This window comes from Girardinichthys multiradiatus, chromosome 9 (assembly GCF_021462225.1).
Source record: "Girardinichthys multiradiatus isolate DD_20200921_A chromosome 9, DD_fGirMul_XY1, whole genome shotgun sequence".
In the NCBI taxonomy this organism is placed as follows: Eukaryota; Metazoa; Chordata; class Actinopteri; order Cyprinodontiformes; family Goodeidae; genus Girardinichthys; species Girardinichthys multiradiatus.
This window is the reverse complement of record NC_061802.1, coordinates 8,744,159-8,761,209: the sequence shown is the minus strand read 5'-3', so window position 1 is coordinate 8,761,209 and position 17,051 is coordinate 8,744,159. Positions and strand designations below refer to the sequence as shown.

At 41.1% G+C, this 17,051-nt stretch overlaps 1 protein-coding gene across 2 annotated transcripts in view; it reads right to left on the bottom strand.

Moving 5' to 3' along the window:
* Positions 1-8,899, bottom strand: part of raver2 (ribonucleoprotein, PTB-binding 2) — a 136,832-nt gene extending 127,933 nt beyond the window's left edge. The window contains exon 1 of one of the 2 annotated variants that reach the window (XM_047374817.1): positions 8,563-8,899. In XM_047374817.1, the coding sequence (XP_047230773.1) occupies positions 8,563-8,844 (282 nt within the window). In that variant the 5' untranslated portion in view covers positions 8,845-8,899. The remainder of the gene's footprint in view (positions 1-8,562) is intronic. The other variant, XM_047374816.1, reaches the window with a different exon arrangement.
* Positions 8,900-17,051: the final 8,152 nt, after the last annotated feature.

Sequence of the window (17,051 nt, the reverse complement as noted above, 5' to 3'; positions counted from 1 at the left end):
TTTAAGCTGCAAACCACCAGCTACACTGTGCATTTCATTTGCTGCCGCTCCTGCATGCCTGCCGCTGCTGCCAACAACCTCTGCTTGATTTTCAGAAGCCTCTACACCACCCCAGCACCTCCCTTTAGCTCCAAGGCCAGAGACGCTCGATATGCAGAAGACATGGTCAGGGGGGTAGAGATCCACTCATCACCCAAACACATGTTAAGCACCATGGCCATGGAGTGAGGAGATCAGAGCCTAACCACAAAATGTAAACTCATTTTGTTTTAGATAATGAAGATCTATCCAAGCATTTACATACATCCAAGTCATCTGATTTATGATTTTTTTTAAATAATTTCACAGTTGTTCACATTCTGAAGGATATAAGTACAAACCACACATCTATGCCATTTTTTTTAAAACAGCTAATTTGCGCTAAAATGACATCAGCAGCTGACTTTGAATATACAGGTCCTTCTCAAAAAATTAGCATATTGTGATAAAGTTCATTATTTTCTATAATGTAATGATGAAAATTTAACATTCATATATTTTAGATTCATTGCACACTAACTGAAATATTTCAGGTCTTTTATTGTCTTAATACGGATGATTTTGGCATACAGCTCATGAAAACCCAAAATTCCTATCTCACAAAATTAGCATATTTCATCCGACCAATAAAAAAAAAGTGTTTTTAATACAAAAAACGTCAACCTTCAAATAATCATGTACAGTTATGCACTCAATACTTGGTCGGGAATCCTTTTGCAGAAATGACTGCTTCAATGCGGCGTGGCATGCAGGCAATCAGCCTGTGGCACTGAGGTCTTATGGAGGCCCAGGATGCTTCGATAGCGGCCTTTAGCTCATCCAGAGTGTTGGGTCTTGAGTCTCTCAACGTTCTCTTCACAATATCGCACAGATTCTCTATGGGGTTCAGGTCAGGAGAGTTGGCAGGCCAATTGAGCACAGTGATACCATGGTCAGTAAACCATTTACCAGTGGTTTTGGCACTGTGAGCAGGTGCCAGGTCGTGCTGAAAAGTGAAATCTTCATCTCCATAAAGCTTTTCAGCAGATGGAAGCATGAAGTGCTCCAAAATCTCCTGATAGCTAGCTGCATTGACCCTGCCCTTGATAAAACACAGTGGACCAACACCAGCAGCTGGCACAGCACCCCAGACCATCACTGACTGTGGGTACTTGACACTGGACTTCTGGCATTTTGGCATTTCCTTCTCCCCAGTCTTCCTCCAGACTCTGGCACCTTGATTTCCGAATGACATGCAGAATTTGCTTTCATCCGAAAAAAGTACTTTGGACCACTGAGCAACAGTCCAGTGCTGCTTCTCTGTAGCCCAGGTCTGGGGAATGCGGCACCTGTAGCCCATTTCCTGCACACGCCTGTGCACGGTGGCTCTGGATGTTTCTACTCCAGACTCAGTCCACTGCTTCCGCAGGTCCCCCAAGGTCTGGAATCGGCCCTTCTCCACAATCTTCCTCAGGGTCCGGTCACCTCTTCTCGTTGTGCAGCGTTTTCTGCCACACGTTTTCCTTCCCACAGAGGTGCCTTGATACAGCACTCTGGGAACAGCCTATTCATTCAGAAATTTCTTTCTGTGTCTTACCCTCTTGCTTGAGGGTGTCAATAGTGGCCTTCTGGACAGCAGTCAGGTCGGCAGTCTTACCCATGATTGGGGTTTTGAGTGATGAACCAGGCTGGGAGTTTTAAAGGCCTCAGGAATCTTTTGCAGGTGTTTAGAGTTAACTCGTTGATTCAGATGATTAGGTTCATAGCTCGTTTAGAGACACTTTTAATGATATGCTAATTTTGTGAGATAGGAATTTTGGGTTTTCATGAGCTGTATGCCAAAATCATCTGTATTAAGACAATAAAAGACCTGAAATATTTCAGTTAGTGTGCAATGAATCTAAAATATATGAATGTTAAATTTTCATCATGACATTATGGAAAATAATGAACTTTATCACAATATGCTAATTTTTTTAGAAGGACCTGTATTTGATGCTTTGTTCTTGGTTACATGTGCAATGTCTGAAATGAGCACATCGTGACTACTGATTACAAATTTCCACAGCAACTATTGCCTTCTGCAACTATTTTGCTGAAAGCTCAGTTCCCCCAAAAGGTCCATAGCACATCACTCAACCGCCGTCTCCTCGCCCTTCGAAGGATTGCAGAACTTGCAGATTTATTTACCAGGTAGGGTGAGGAAGTGAGGTGACATCATTAGAAATGTAAATGGCACAACAAGGGTTACAGGATTTTCAGCACCAAAGATCTTCTACATTGCCATTATTCAGTCCGTCCTGTCTTCGTCCATCTTACTGTGGTTTGGCTCATCCACAAAACAGAACAAGTCCAAACTGCAACAAATAATACAGGTCCTTCTCAAAATATTAGCATATTGTGATAAAGTTCATTATTTTCCATAATGTCATGATGACAATTTAACATTCATATATTTTAGATTCATTGCACACTAACTGAAATATTTCAGGTCTTTTATTGTCTTAATACGGATGATTTTGGCATACAGCTCATGAAAACCCAAAATTCCTATCTCACAAAATTAGCATATCATTAAAAGGGTCTCTAAACGAGCTATGAACCTAATCATCTGAATCAATGAGTTAACTCTAAACACCTGCAAAAGATTCCTGAGGCCTTTAAAACTCCCAGCCTGTTTCATCACTCAAAACCCCAATCATGGGTAAGACTGCCGACCTGACTGCTGTCCAGAAGGCCACTATTGACACCCTCAAGCAAGAGGGTAAGACACAGAAAGAAATTTCTGAACGAATAGGCTGTTCCCAGAGTGCTGTATCAAGGCACCTCAGTGGGAAGTCTGTGGGAAGGAAAAAGTGTGGCAGAAAACGCTGCACAACGAGAAGAGGTGACCGGACCCTGAGGAAGATTGTGGAGAAGGGCCGATTCCAGACCTTGGGGGACCTGCGGAAGCAGTGGACTGAGTCTGGAGTAGAAACATCCAGAGCCACCGTGCACAGGCGTGTGCAGGAAATGGGCTACAGGTGCCGCATTCCCCAGGTCAAGCCACTTTTGAACCAGAAACAGCGGCAGAAGCACCTGACCTGGGCTACAGAGAAGCAGCACTGGACTGTTGCTCAGTGGTCCAAAGTACTTTTTTCGGATGAAAGCAAATTCTGCATGTCATTCGGAAATCAAGGTGCCAGAGTCTGGAGGAAGACTTGGGAGAAGGAAATGCCAAAATGCCAGAAGTCCAGTGTCAAGTACCCACAGTCAGTGATGGTCTGGGGTGCTGTGCCAGCTGCTGGTGTTGGTCCACTGTGTTTTATCAAGGGCAGGGTCAATGCAGCTAGCTATCAGGAGATTTTGGAGCACTTCATGCTTCCATCTGCTGAAAAGCTTTATGGAGATGAAGATTTTTTTTCTTTTCTTCATATAAATATTTAGCTGTACATAATCATACATGTCGATACTGTTCCTTTATCCCTCTTTTATTTCCTCTAAAGTTTATATATTTACACTTTATGTCTGTACGCTGAGAAGGCTTGAAACCAAAATCAAATTCCTTGTTTGTGAACAAAATGATGACCAGTAAAGATAATTTATTTCTGGATCATGAGATATGGCTTATTTTTGCACATTTTTCCTTTCCAATGTACTTTTTTCTGCCACACTGCAGCTTTGTTTTGGTGATCTGGTTAAAAATCCTCCAACATCAAATACTACCAATCAGTTTGTTTGACCACTGATTTAATCATTTCTCCAGCAAAGATTACAGGAGAAAGAACACATCACACTGTTACCCCCGCTGTGCAAGCCAGACTGAGCTGTGCATATGGCATTAATAATTAAAACTTCAATAATTAGATCTGGAAACCACTGCTTCCAGTGCTGAATCAGACAGGCCATGAAAAAATATATATATAAAACTGATTTAGAAAAAAAGAGGCCTTTAGAAAAACCTTCAGCTTCTGATAGTTTAGTTACTACGTACTTATTTAAAAACAGTAATACCTATTTATCTGTTTCTCCAGGTAGATGAGGCTAAGTGCCATTTCCTTGGCAGTTGATTTAAAGTCAGAGTAAAAGTTTAATTGTTTTATTCCAAAATGAGAGGCTCCTTTAGCAGGCCGACAGGCAACTTATGACATATCTATGCCCATTTATGTAACAAAGAAAGTTATCAGCTGCTTCTTTAGGGAAAAAAGAAAATTATATGTTTATTATTACTGAGAATTCTGCTTTGTTTTTGTAACAATAATAAAGATCTTTTTTATTCACGCTTGCCAAACAGTTTAGGGAAATCCACCAATACTACCATCAAAGTGATCAATTATCCATCCAGAATATAGCCATAAGCTTCTTGATGGCAACCAAGCATTAAATGGTTTCTCTACAACTTGCTAAAAGGACATTTAACTAAATATTAGAGGCTAAATATTGGAGTCCGACTATATAAGTTTGACCGAAAAATCATCAACCAATTCAAGCTTGTGCACTCACTCATTTCATTGAAGCTGTATGTTGTATAATCATTCGAAACTGGAAAAGACCAAAATTATTGACCTTCATGACCAAGAGGAGTTCTCACTAGAACTTTAAATTAATTTAACTCCGGATTTTCTTAATAGACAAAGTTGTTAGACTGAGAACACAGCCAGCAAGAGTAAAGATACATGCAAATATTTTATTGATTCTCTGTGATAACTCTGTCCATTATGTACATAAGGTAGCAATGTTTAGATTATATCTATGATTGCCAATACTTGATTTAATGCTCCAACATTTACCAGCACACTTTCACTCAGCCTGTAAAATAATGTTGAATGGGTGAATTTCATACATTTGAATTTTGCAACACAGTGGCGAAAAATGACTTAAACTAACGAGAGTGAGTAAAAATGGCTTTCCAACAGTATCCCTTGTAAAGATTGATGCACTTATGGGGGCTCTTGACAAACAGAGATACTTTTCAGCTCTGCTCACAGTGCTCGAGTAAATCATTAGAAAACTGATAAAGCCACTTAAAGAAAAAGATCTGCCTCACATCCTCACCACTCAATAGATCCCATAAAGTTATTTCGTTTTCACTCCAGACCCAACACATCCATCTCTCCGGTACTCGTAGTCTTTCTTTCCAATCGCCCACCTTTCCCTGAGATGAAGACTGTCAGTAGACCATATATCTGACATAGTGTGACATGCACTCACACTAATCCAGTCTGCAGCAGAGTGTTCACTAGCGTATGGCTAAACAGGGAGACGGAGTTGGATGGAATGTGCCGAGTCACCAAGACATGTTGGATAAAACACCAACTTTCTTCAGTCACCGATCTGAAGGCTTATAAAACATAGCATAATGTGAACATCAGCTTAGGGCGAAACGTTACATAAAATTTGTTATTTTTTAATACACAGACTTAATCAACAATATAGAATAAACACTCTTTAGCAGTAGTTTTTAAGCGCTTATTGCAAAGAATTTTATCTATTTTGTCGTTCTGCTCTCTATAGAGTAACACAGCATTGCTGTATGCAGCATGTATATCACGGACTGGCTGGACTGCATTCAGAGTTATTTAATGAAGTACCATGCATTCAGACTCTTTATGCGTGCAACATGTTTTGTAACACTTTTAATTTAGAATACGTTTTCCAAAGTAAAGATGAGGTAAAGTGGTTGTCATTAAGAAACAAGTTTTTCATTTGCAAAACAGCTGATGTCAGCCTGTAGCAACTTTTTCACCACGCACGCAGACAAACGCCAAAACGTCAGAACAGCTCCTTTAAATTGCTCTGCCTTTCTCAAAACTCAGTTTGACACACAAACAAGGTAGAAACACAAAGAAAAGGATTTCCACATCTGCTTCTTCACCTAAATCCAAGAGACTTTTCCCTTTTTCTTCCCTCTTCTTGTCATTTCTTACACGCACCATGCAGTCACGCTCTTTCACACTCCCTCTCTCATCGCACTTGCGCACACGCACCGACCAAGCGATGGCTCTCCTTGGCAGCGAGCCTCTGGAAGAATCTTTGGCGCTAAAGCCTGAAGGAACCCACGCCATCGGCGCAGGCTGCCTCCTGGAGGCCTGCATGCTGACACAAATGATGAATGACGCTCAGCGGGGGAAAATCAGAAAGGCCATGTAGTTATAAACAGTGAAGTCACTCTGTAGTCTTTAAAAAGAAACACACCAACAGTGAAGTCCGCGCACGTAAAATAAACAAAGGATAAAGTGATTGGCCTTGAGTAAAGGAATCTGAAAGGAGCAAATTGTTTAGAACAATGGCTCCACCTGTTAGTTCATCTCATATTTCCATTCTTCATTAGCATTTGTGAGAAACATATCAGCTGATTGCACCACTGTTTGCTGCTGTTGTACATGGTGGACATGAAAACGTATACAGTGAAAAGTAAGAAACAAAACTGGAAAACTAACAACCAGCACACATACAATATGTAGCAACGGGTGGGGGAGGAGGTTCTTACTGCGTGCTTCATGCTGCCGGAGAAAACTCAGGTCACTCCGACACATTCTTCAGTATCTCATTAAAAGGTACTCTCAATGAGGATGGTACTATTGATTCTTTTTATCTGAAACTGTGTAACTTTTTAAAAGCTTGGAAGAACTTGACACTGGTAAGTGATCCATGTCTAGATTGCCGGAAAGAAATGTTCTGGATTTACCATTCTGTCTACATTTTTACTTTCACTTATGGTCAAGAGATATGGATCATGAGCAAAACAAATTCTAGCAGCTGAGCTGAGATTTCTCTGTAGGGTAGTCGGGTTCAGCCTTAGCTGTGAGTCTGCTGTGCAGTTCGGGCATCTTAACAGGATGCCTTTTAACCATTTCCATGCGGAGATGTTCCATTTATTCCAACTGGTCAGGAGACCCCAGGCAAGCCCCAGAACTCACTGAAGAGACCACAAGCGTATCTCAGTAAATCAGAATATACTGAAAATGTTCATTTTGACTTTTGTCCAGATGGAAATGAAATTAGCATCTCCATAAAGCTTTTCAGCTAAAGGAAACATGAAGTGCACTAAAATGCCTTAGCAGATTGTTGCGCTGACTCTGGCCACAGATAAATGTCTTGTAAAACTCTAAGAAAGTCTTGAAGGGGCTTTGCTTCTCAAATATCTCAAGGCCACTGTTATTCCTGTTGCTTCTGCAACATTTTCTACCATCATTTTTCCTTCCACTCAATTTTCTATTAATATGTTTGGATGTAGCACTCTGTGGACAGCCAACTTCAACAGCAAGGAGTTTTTATGATTTACAATCCCTTCTGGAGGGTATGAACAACTAGCTGCTGCACAACCATAAAGTCAGCAGTCTTCTCCATAACTGTGTAGGCTATAAAATGGCTACATCATATCATTCCTCTGTTAAAAATATTTTTTTCTTATCGGTTTTATGTTACGTTCTAATATTCTGAAAAACTGAATTTAGGATTTTTGTTAGCTGTAAGCTATAATGCTATAATCATCAATATTAAAGTAAATGAATGCTTGAAAATCATTACTTTGTGTGAAATAAATGAATCTATATCCCAGTTTTACCTTTTGAACTCATTTATTGCAAAGATTTAACAAGCAGATGTGATTTATATTTATTGAAATCTATCTGTACATCCCTCCTGGCCAGAAAATGAACTGGGAAACCCTCAGAGCAAGCAGGAGAGAGATGTCTGGGTTATTACTCCTGTGCCTGTTGCCTCTGTGAGCCCATCTCAGATTAGTGGATGGATGGATGGATGGATGGATGGATGGATGGATGGATGGATGGATGCGTAATATCTTTTAATTTCTCCAATATGTCTTTGTAATGTGAGTAATGTTACTGCTCTATATTTACTCTCACTCACTTAAAACTGTGCACATATATTTATATTATATTGTAGATATGTTTATACTGTTTAGTTTGTACTGTATTGCACCGACTACGCCAAAACAAATTCCTTGTATGTCCAAAAACGTACTTGGCAATAAAGCTTTTCTGATTCTGATTCTGATTTGAATTTAATAAAATACCCTTATCTCACTTCATTTGTAGCCTCTAATCCATTTTTACACATGGTTTAACTCTAAAGTTTGCAGATTTTGACCAGCTCATTCATTTATGCAGATTTTTTAATTAAGTGAATCAAATTTTCTTCAATCATAGACCTTGCTTGCAAAGATGCATGTACTGTTGGTGTGTTGGCAAAAGATAACAAATGTCCGGCTCGAACTAATCAAATTTAAGACACTTGCTGAGTTTTTAAAAAACTGAGTCAGGTGAATTTTATTATTGTTTTAATGTACATAAACAAACATTCTTAAAGTTGCTTTAAACGTTTTTATCTTATTGGAAAAAACCTTTGGAGCATGAGATAATATGGTCGCCATCTCCACTGCCTTAATTATAAACTATAACATTTTACGGTTTAATAAGAGCGACAGTCGATGCAAACTGAACCCCGGAATCGCGCATTAACTGCCCCGGGTCTCCCTGGAGTGCAAAAACTCAAAGCAAACTGCACATTGTTACTTTTTGCACCAGTTTCCTGTTGGCGTACCTGGTTGGAGGTGTCGGGCGGCAGGTTTTTAATGAGGATTTTCCTCCTGTTGCTCAGCTCCCTGCGAGTTTTGGCCAGTCTCCTCTCGATCTCCTCCGACTCCAGGTCCGGCAGGTCGCGGAGGCTGACGCCCGCCTCGGAGGGCTGCGCTGCAGCCGCCGCCACCGCTTCTTCATCCTCCGGCTGCCTGCTTTCGGGGCTGTCCATGTCCGGGGAGAGCGCGCTTTCCCGGGTGAGAGAAGAGTGAACGCTCGGCGGCTGGATGGACGACGCTGCCGCCATCTTGGGTAGCTGAGAGAAAAGTGTTTGAAGAGAGAGCGAGGTAGAGAAATACAGACGGATAGAGGAGAGAGAGAGCAGGTGGGAGGCGTGTGCGTCCCAACAACCCGGAATAAACGCAATAACATTAATTTAAATGACTCAGATCTAATCATTTACCTTTCTTTGGGTGGGAAAATATTTGCGATAAATATATTTACTTTATAGAATCTCCCTTATTAAATATTTAACGTAGGCTATATTATTTTTGTCTTTGGTTGTTCTTATGTAACAGAGGAGTAATTCTAAATAAATCTACAAATGATTGCGTCAGCTTATGAACATTATTTATTAAAAAAAAAAAAGTTTTGAGATGTTTGAAAATAAAAATTGTTAGTTGATGTACCCAGCGATCACCTTGAACCAGTTGCGCCCCCAACTGTCTGTTCAGTGTATGACAATTAAGATTAGTCAGAGCATTTGTTCATTTGAAGCACCTCATTGTTTCTATGAGCCCCAAAACTTTTATAACCCTGATTTTGGGCAAAAAGGAATACAATCAATCACAGGCTGAATCTGTATAATGCTTTGTGTTCAAGTGAAGAACTCGTGACTTCTACATTTCAGCTCTTATTCTCATATAGCAGCACATTTCAAAAGAAAAAAAGAAAATAAGCCTTTCAGCGCAGAATTTCTTTTAGCCACCACAGCTCTGCTGCTCTCCCTGTCCATTATGTGGCTATGAGTGGCTGCATGCCTTCCCTCCTGTCTACCCAAGTCATCCAGTGAATGCCAACCCAGCAGCCGACTGAGCCAGCCTGCCTGCTCGCCCACCGTGGGAGGAAATCTGCTCCTGGCAAGCACAAGGGTAGCAGAGCTCCCTGCCGAGTCCTCACAATGCCTATGTAGCTTCCGCAGGCAGCGTGAGTCGTTGACAGGAACACACGCTGTAAACTCACATTCACATGCTGCATTGACACTTGTATAGACACACAAACATGTCAACAAGCACACATCAACCCACTTAGGAAATATTTAGACCACAATTGTGCCGAGGCCTTTTAGGGAGATGGTGAAATCGGGCTCATCGTTCTCTCATTCGCCATCTGTGTGGAGTGTTTCTTGGCAGATCGAAGTCCAGACAATCACAGTTGTCAGTGGGTGAAAATGATCTCGCATTGCCAAGTGGCTGAGCCAGTGTAGCTAAAACTCAGTGACTGCACAGTGTGTGGACTGAACGCTTCAATTAGGCTTGTACTCAGTCTACTCCACAGCAGAAAGGCCAAAGAAAGGGCAGTGTGTGTAGCTCTGTTTCAAAAAGAAGCAAATTTATAATTTGGCTCTGTTCAGTTTCATTTTCAGTACTAAAAAAAAGACCCAATTCCTTCTGAGAATCACAACATACAGGCTTCCTCTTTTTTGTGACACTGACATGTCTCACCACTCTAGAACCACCTTTCACTGAAATTACAGCTACAAGCATGTCTCCACCAGTCTGACACATTTGGACAAGGAATGTTTTGCCCATTATTCTTTGGAAAACCCCACAAACTCAGATTGGATGGAAAGCATCTGAGATCATACATTTTCAAGTCATGCCACTGATTCTCAATTGCACTTAGGTTTTTGATTGGACCATTCTACCACATGGATAGGCTCTGATCTTAACCAGTCCATTGTAGTTGTAGCTACGATGTTTAGGGTCATTGTCCTGCTAGAAGGTCAGCCAAGTCTTTTGGAGCTTTTAACTGGTTTTCTTCCAGTATTTCCTTTGTTTAGCTCCATCTATCTTTCCATCAACTCTGACCAGCTCCTTTGCTGTGCTGAAGAAAAGCATCCCCACAGCATGATGCTGCCATCACTGTATTTCACTGTGGGGATGGTGTGATCAGGGTGATGTGTAGTGTTAGTTTTCCCCAACAGATTTTTGCATGTTGGCCAGAATGTTTGGTCTCATGTGACCAGAATACCCTCTTCCACATGTTTGTCCCCTTCATGACTTTTGGCAAACTAAAAGCAGGACTTCCTTCTTTCACTCTTCCATAAAGACCAGATTTGTAGAGTAAACCATAGGTATCTCTTCTGTCAACAGATTCTCCCACCTGAGCCGTGAGTCTGTCGCTACGCCAGAGATACCATGCGTAACTGGACTGCTTCTGTGATTAATGCTGCATTTAAACTGAGATTAAATTGCACAAAGGCAAACCTGATACATTAAATTGGTCATTTTAAATGTAATTGATTAATTTGGATTTTATTTAATGGTATAAGACGAAAGGGGCTGAATTAAAATGTATGCTACACCTTTCTTATTTGTATTTGCACTTCCTAATTATACATTACTTTGTATTAATCAATGACACAAATTCCCAAATGATTTATCTGTTTTTACTGTGACAAAATAATGAAATGTTCAAGAGGTATCATACTTTAGAAAGACAATGTAGGCATTGACTCAGATTAGGCCATGCATTGATATTTATCTAGTCAAACATGCAATTTTTCAAGAGCTGGACATATATTCATGGAGCCAAATCTCACCTCATGTCTCCCATGTCCTCATAAAGCGATAACATTGAGGCAAATAAAGGTCATAAAGTTGAAGCAGACATTTTTTAAGATTAAAAACAGCAATCAAATTAAGCCAAGTGATGCTTTTACAGTAAGCAGTGATGGTGGACAGATTGATGGACATGAATCACTGAGCGATGGTGTTCTGAAAAGACAACAAGGAGTCGCCTGTCACTTAAGTAGGATGATTTTTGGCGTCGCATGAATCACTCCACTTAGTGCCAAACAACATTTCCATAAGAGAACAATTAATTTCTTCTCTCGGTCCCTTGGCAAATGCATGCCAGCAGAGTGTTACAGATAAAGCGCCCCACGTGGTGTGGTTATGCAAACTATATTTCCAAAGCTTTTTACCTATGCAAAAAGTCAGCCTCTATTATAATGGACTGTGCTTCTGAGGAGAAGAGATGTTAGACGTTCTCTGTGTAAAACACAAGAGCCCTACCAAAGCAATGTGTCAGCCAGTGATTCACAGCCCTTTGGAGTGGGTGGCAGTGGAGAGGAGAAGAAGAAAGCGGGAACACATTTGGTGCTGCTGCTCACTGGGACTGAAGAGTGCGAGGGCGTGGGTGGGCTGAGTGGCTGAGCGGGCAAAGCGGGCACCTGGGACGAGCTCAGTAGGCGTGAGGACAGGGAGGGAGAGAGCAGGAGTGGGTCGGGAGGGAGGGATGGTCTACCACAAACATTAAAGTGGCTCATTGTGTGGGGGAGCTGGAAGATTAGCGAATCCACGTGTGCATGTAGATTGGGTAGAGTGATTATTGATACCTAAAGCTGCATTCTTGTCAGAAATGGATGAGATGGTTGGAAAATGACCTGCAAGTGCCCCCCCCCCCCCCCCACTGTTTTAGAGCTCCAGCAGACGTCACTTATAACAATTTCCGGTTGCTGAGTGGATTCATCTCACTTATGGCAAAAAAAAAAAAAGATTAAGAGATGTGTGACCCACTAAAAACAGCTGACCCAAACACAAGGGGACAATATGCAAAAGAGTTCCCTGCCCAATTCATGTCCTAATTACAGCAGCCATGAACATACCGCATCATGAGAGCAGAAAGGGCTTATTTACTGTAGTGAGCAAATAAGTCAGACGTCAATAAAATGATGACCTACTTAACTTTTTCTACAATCTTCTGTGTTGTTCACAATATTTAAGTGACAAAACAGAAATCTTAAATGAGTTTCAAATTGGGGCTGCACGGTGGCGCAGTTAGTAGCACTGTTGTCTTACAGCAAGAAGGTTTTTGGTTCGACTCCTGGCAAGGGGTCTTTCTACATGAGGTTTGCATGTTCTCCCCATGCATGCGGGTACTCTGGTTTCCTCCCACAGTCCAAAAACATGACTGTTAGGTTAATTGGTCTCTCTAAATTGCCCTTACGTGTGAATGGGTGTGTCTTTGTGTTGCCCTGCGATGGACTAGCGACCTGTCCAGCAGTACCCTGCCTCATCCCTGTAGAGTGCTTGAGATAGGCACCAGCTCCCCCATGACCTTGTACGGAGGAAGTGGGTAAAAAAAATAGTTGGATGGATGGAATTTCAAATTGCTATCATTTTCTTTCCTTGCATGCAGCATCCAGATCATGAAACTGCCAAGGTGCATAAAGCAAAGTGGGCCTGGGAAACTGGATAGCAAGCATACACACACACACACACACGCATTCAGAAATAAGTGTGCTGCTGGAGCATGTCTGCTGCACCAGTTGGCAGAGCGGAGACTGACTGAAGTGACCTGAGGGTACTTGGACACCAAGCTTGGTGCTCTAATTCAGTGTTTTCCCTGACAGGGAGCAGCAGACAGCTCGGGGGATGGAGGAGGAGCAGGAAGAGGCTGACAAGGAAAAGCAGGCATAGCTTTCAAGAGGACTGATGTGTGAATTCAGACAAATGGATCAGATATTTGGGACACAAGGAAAAAGCTCCTATCTATCATGTCTCCGCAGCCTCGAAATACTTTTTACCTCAAGGTTAAACTAATTACCTTGGAGCAATGACTGAAGTTTATAACAACAGTGAGCTGCTTTTATTAGAACACCACATATTCATGCCTACAGTATGAAGCTTATTAAAAAAAGAAAGCATGTTTTAAAATGGTGTGATTGAATAAACATGTCTTTTTATCCAACTTGTAAGTGCAAAGATGTTTTTGAATAAGAACCTTTCACTTTTGTACTCTTTGGCCAATGTGTCTCTTTCACAATTAGACGTACTTTTGTGATATTTACAGTTTGTGCCTTCATGGAGAAGTGTCTTACAATTTAGTAAATTTACTAATGGACTACTTTGTGTTGGTCTTTCATGTAAAACCTCAATAAAAAAACATTATAGTTTGTTGTTGTAAAGTGCCAAAGTGTGAAAAAGGAGTTAGGGTACTTTTACAAGGCACTATAGCTGTAAGCTTGAGTCCCCCATTTTTATCACTCTCCAAAGCAGCTCACTCTGACTGCTCTGCGCTAAAGGTAAAATACTGACAACCTGTAAATGCTTCGCATAACCCCATTTTGATAACAAATTTCCCTAATAATGGTTTTAATATGACAATGAAAACCAACCATAAATTAAAACAAAAAAATATATATTCAAAAGTTAACATACACATTTTGTTTCTAAATTATACAGTGTGGTTATTTTTATGATTTTGATTTTTTACCACTGAAAGTTGTGCTGCCATTTTAGGTTTTGGATTCCAGACATTGTTTAAAAACCAGACCAATTGTAATTCAATTAAAAGCATTGTAGCAGATAACCCTTTTACATAGTGCTTCATTTGTTGCAACATCTTGTTACATACTGTCAGAACCATGTTACCTCTCCATCTGTGCTTGTTTCCCAGATCCCCTGGCAGGAAACACTGTATGTACAGAAAGGCCTCATAAATAACTGATCATGTCTTCTAGGCAGTACCAACCCCCATCCCTCCACACAGCCTGACCCATGACCAGCAGCTTCGAACATATTGCAGGAAACATTGCTTTTGAGAAGAGCATGTCATGTAAAAGAACACATTATGCAAAAATGGCCCGTTTCTCAATGCAAAGGTCTACAGTCACCATGTAACATCCTTGAGGAGGATGCTAAAAAAAATTATAGGCACACAAAGGTGTCACTTCCTTTTTAAACTAAAGCATGGTCCTTTTGACAGGCACTGAAAGGTTTTGTTTTGTTTGATTTTTGGCAATGAGAGATTAATCAGAACACATTTTATTTCATCCGTTTAGTTGCACCATACAATGTTCAACCTTTCCAAATTAGGTTTTTAGTCAAACGATCCAATAAAAAAACTGTACAAACTAGCAGCAATTTGCAGAAGACACATCAAACAAGAGCTAGTGATATCAAAATACTTTTTCCACTTTAGTGACTACTGTAGTCTCAAGGTTATTCAGTCCCTTCATGACAATCATCTTTAGTACATAGCAGAGCAGCTGCTGGATGTTATTACCTGCTGAAAAAGTCATACATAGCCAGACAGCAGTTTCTGGCAGTGTAGCCCAATCCTTAAAGGCAAACGGCTCCAGACCGCTAATATTCTTTGTTTTGTGTGCTGCAACCGCCTTGTTCCCAATTCCTACCAGATATTTTGAAGAAACGTCAAGTCAGGTGAGTGTGATTGCCACTCTAGTATCTCCTGGGACATCTATAGCGCTATCTGATGGTCCAATGAATCCCAAGCTTCATCTTCCTCAGAGGGCATGGAATTTTTCTCCCAGGATGACCTGATACTTGATTGAATCCAACTTATCACTGAATGATTCTGTCTTCCTCCACCTCTTTCTTTATTCCCCTGGCCTCTTCAGGAATATGGTGGCCGCTACTAATAACTTTCTCTTTCTGCCACTTCCAGGTGGGGTTGCCACTGTTTGTTTAACTTTAAACTCGAGAACTGTGCTCCCAACTGTATCTCAAAGAACATCCAGGATCTTTGCTTTTATTTTGCATCTTCTTCCTCATTTGTCCAGTACAATGATCTCTTCGCTGAACATTTTGAAAAATTCCCTTGACTGCCATATTTCCTGTAAACATGTAATGAAACATTACCATCAGCAGTCCAAGTGTTTGAGGTGTTCTATTTCTACCTGATGCTTTTGAGTGATCAAATCAGGTTGGGCTTTAGGGGGTTTCATAATTTTGAGTCAGCAGAAGTAACTGAAAAAGCTTTGTGTTTACTTGGGATAATATTGTTGTATAAGTAGTTTAACTATTTAAACTGTTCCTAGTTTCTTGCAACCTAAAAAAACCCCTGAATATATGCAAATAAAGAAAGAAAACAACACACAACCAAACCTGAAAGCTCGGCCAGCTCAGTAAAGAACAAGAAAATCTCGTAAAAGACTACCCTCCAAATAAGGCCAAAATGCCTCTGAAGAGCAGCTCTTTGGAGTGCAGGTGTCCCAAATGTCCCTGCATGAACCAGAGAGAATAATATAGGGTGGAAAGGCTTTGGAAAGCGTTCTTCTGCTGCTAGTAAATGTGAACACTGGGCCAGGAAATACAGAAACAAAGACATACAGACAGAAAGAAAGAAAGAAAAAAACTCCGTCTCACCACAGAGGATTTGTGGGCGAGGTGTCCAACAACATTCTAATAAGGTAATGTTAAAATGACCCTGACAAAAATTTTTAACCATTTGTAAATAAATGAACTTTTGTATGATGGGCCTTGAAGGTTCACGATTCAGCTTTTCAAGTATATCAAACCCGAATTTTTTCAGGGTTTTACTATGAGATTATTTTCCATGTTTGTGTTCTTAGAAGCAAAATCTACTTTTCCGATGAGAAGTCTATATATACAGTGTCTTGTAAAAGTATTACTACCCTTTGAACTTGTTTGTGTTAGGCTACAAGCCCAAACGTCAGTGTATTTTATCGGGATTTTGCTTGATAGACCCACATTAAGTAGTGTAGAATGGTGAAGAGGAAAGAAAAGCACATTCAAACATTTATTAAGAAATAAAAATCTGAAAAGTGTTGAAGGCACCTGTATTCAGCCCACCCATTTCAGTACGTCAGTCGCCCTGACGTCTGTGACCATGAAATCCTTTGAGCAACTGGTTTTGAGGGATCTGAAGGACACCAAAGACCAACTCCTGGACCACCTGCAGTTTGCTTACAAACAGGTCAGCAGATTGTGTAGTCAACCCGGGACTACACTTCATCCTGCACCACCTCAACCACCCAGAGACGTACACCAGGATGCTGTTTGTGGACTTCAGCTCAGCCTTCAACACCATCAATGCAGACATCCTCCATAAGAAGTTCACGTGGCTCAAAGTGCCAGCTACCACCTATCAGTGGATCATCAGCTTCCTGACTGAGCGGCAGAAGCAGATGAAGCTGGGGAGCATCTTACCGTACAAGAACCATCAGAAACCTTGAGGGGCATGTTCTCTCTGTACACGAATGACTGCACCTCAGCAGACCAGTCAGTGAAACACCAACGGTATTGGTCTGATCCAGGGAAGTGATGAGTCTGCATATAGACAGGAAGTGGATTGGCTGGTCCACTGGTACGCTCAGAACCACCTGGAGTTTAACCCTCTCAAGACTGTGGAGATGACAGTGGACTTCCGGAGAACTCAGCCCACACTTCCACTGTGTCTACTGTGGATCACTTCCGGATCTTAGGAACCACCCTTTTTCGGGACCTAAGATAGCCTTCACGC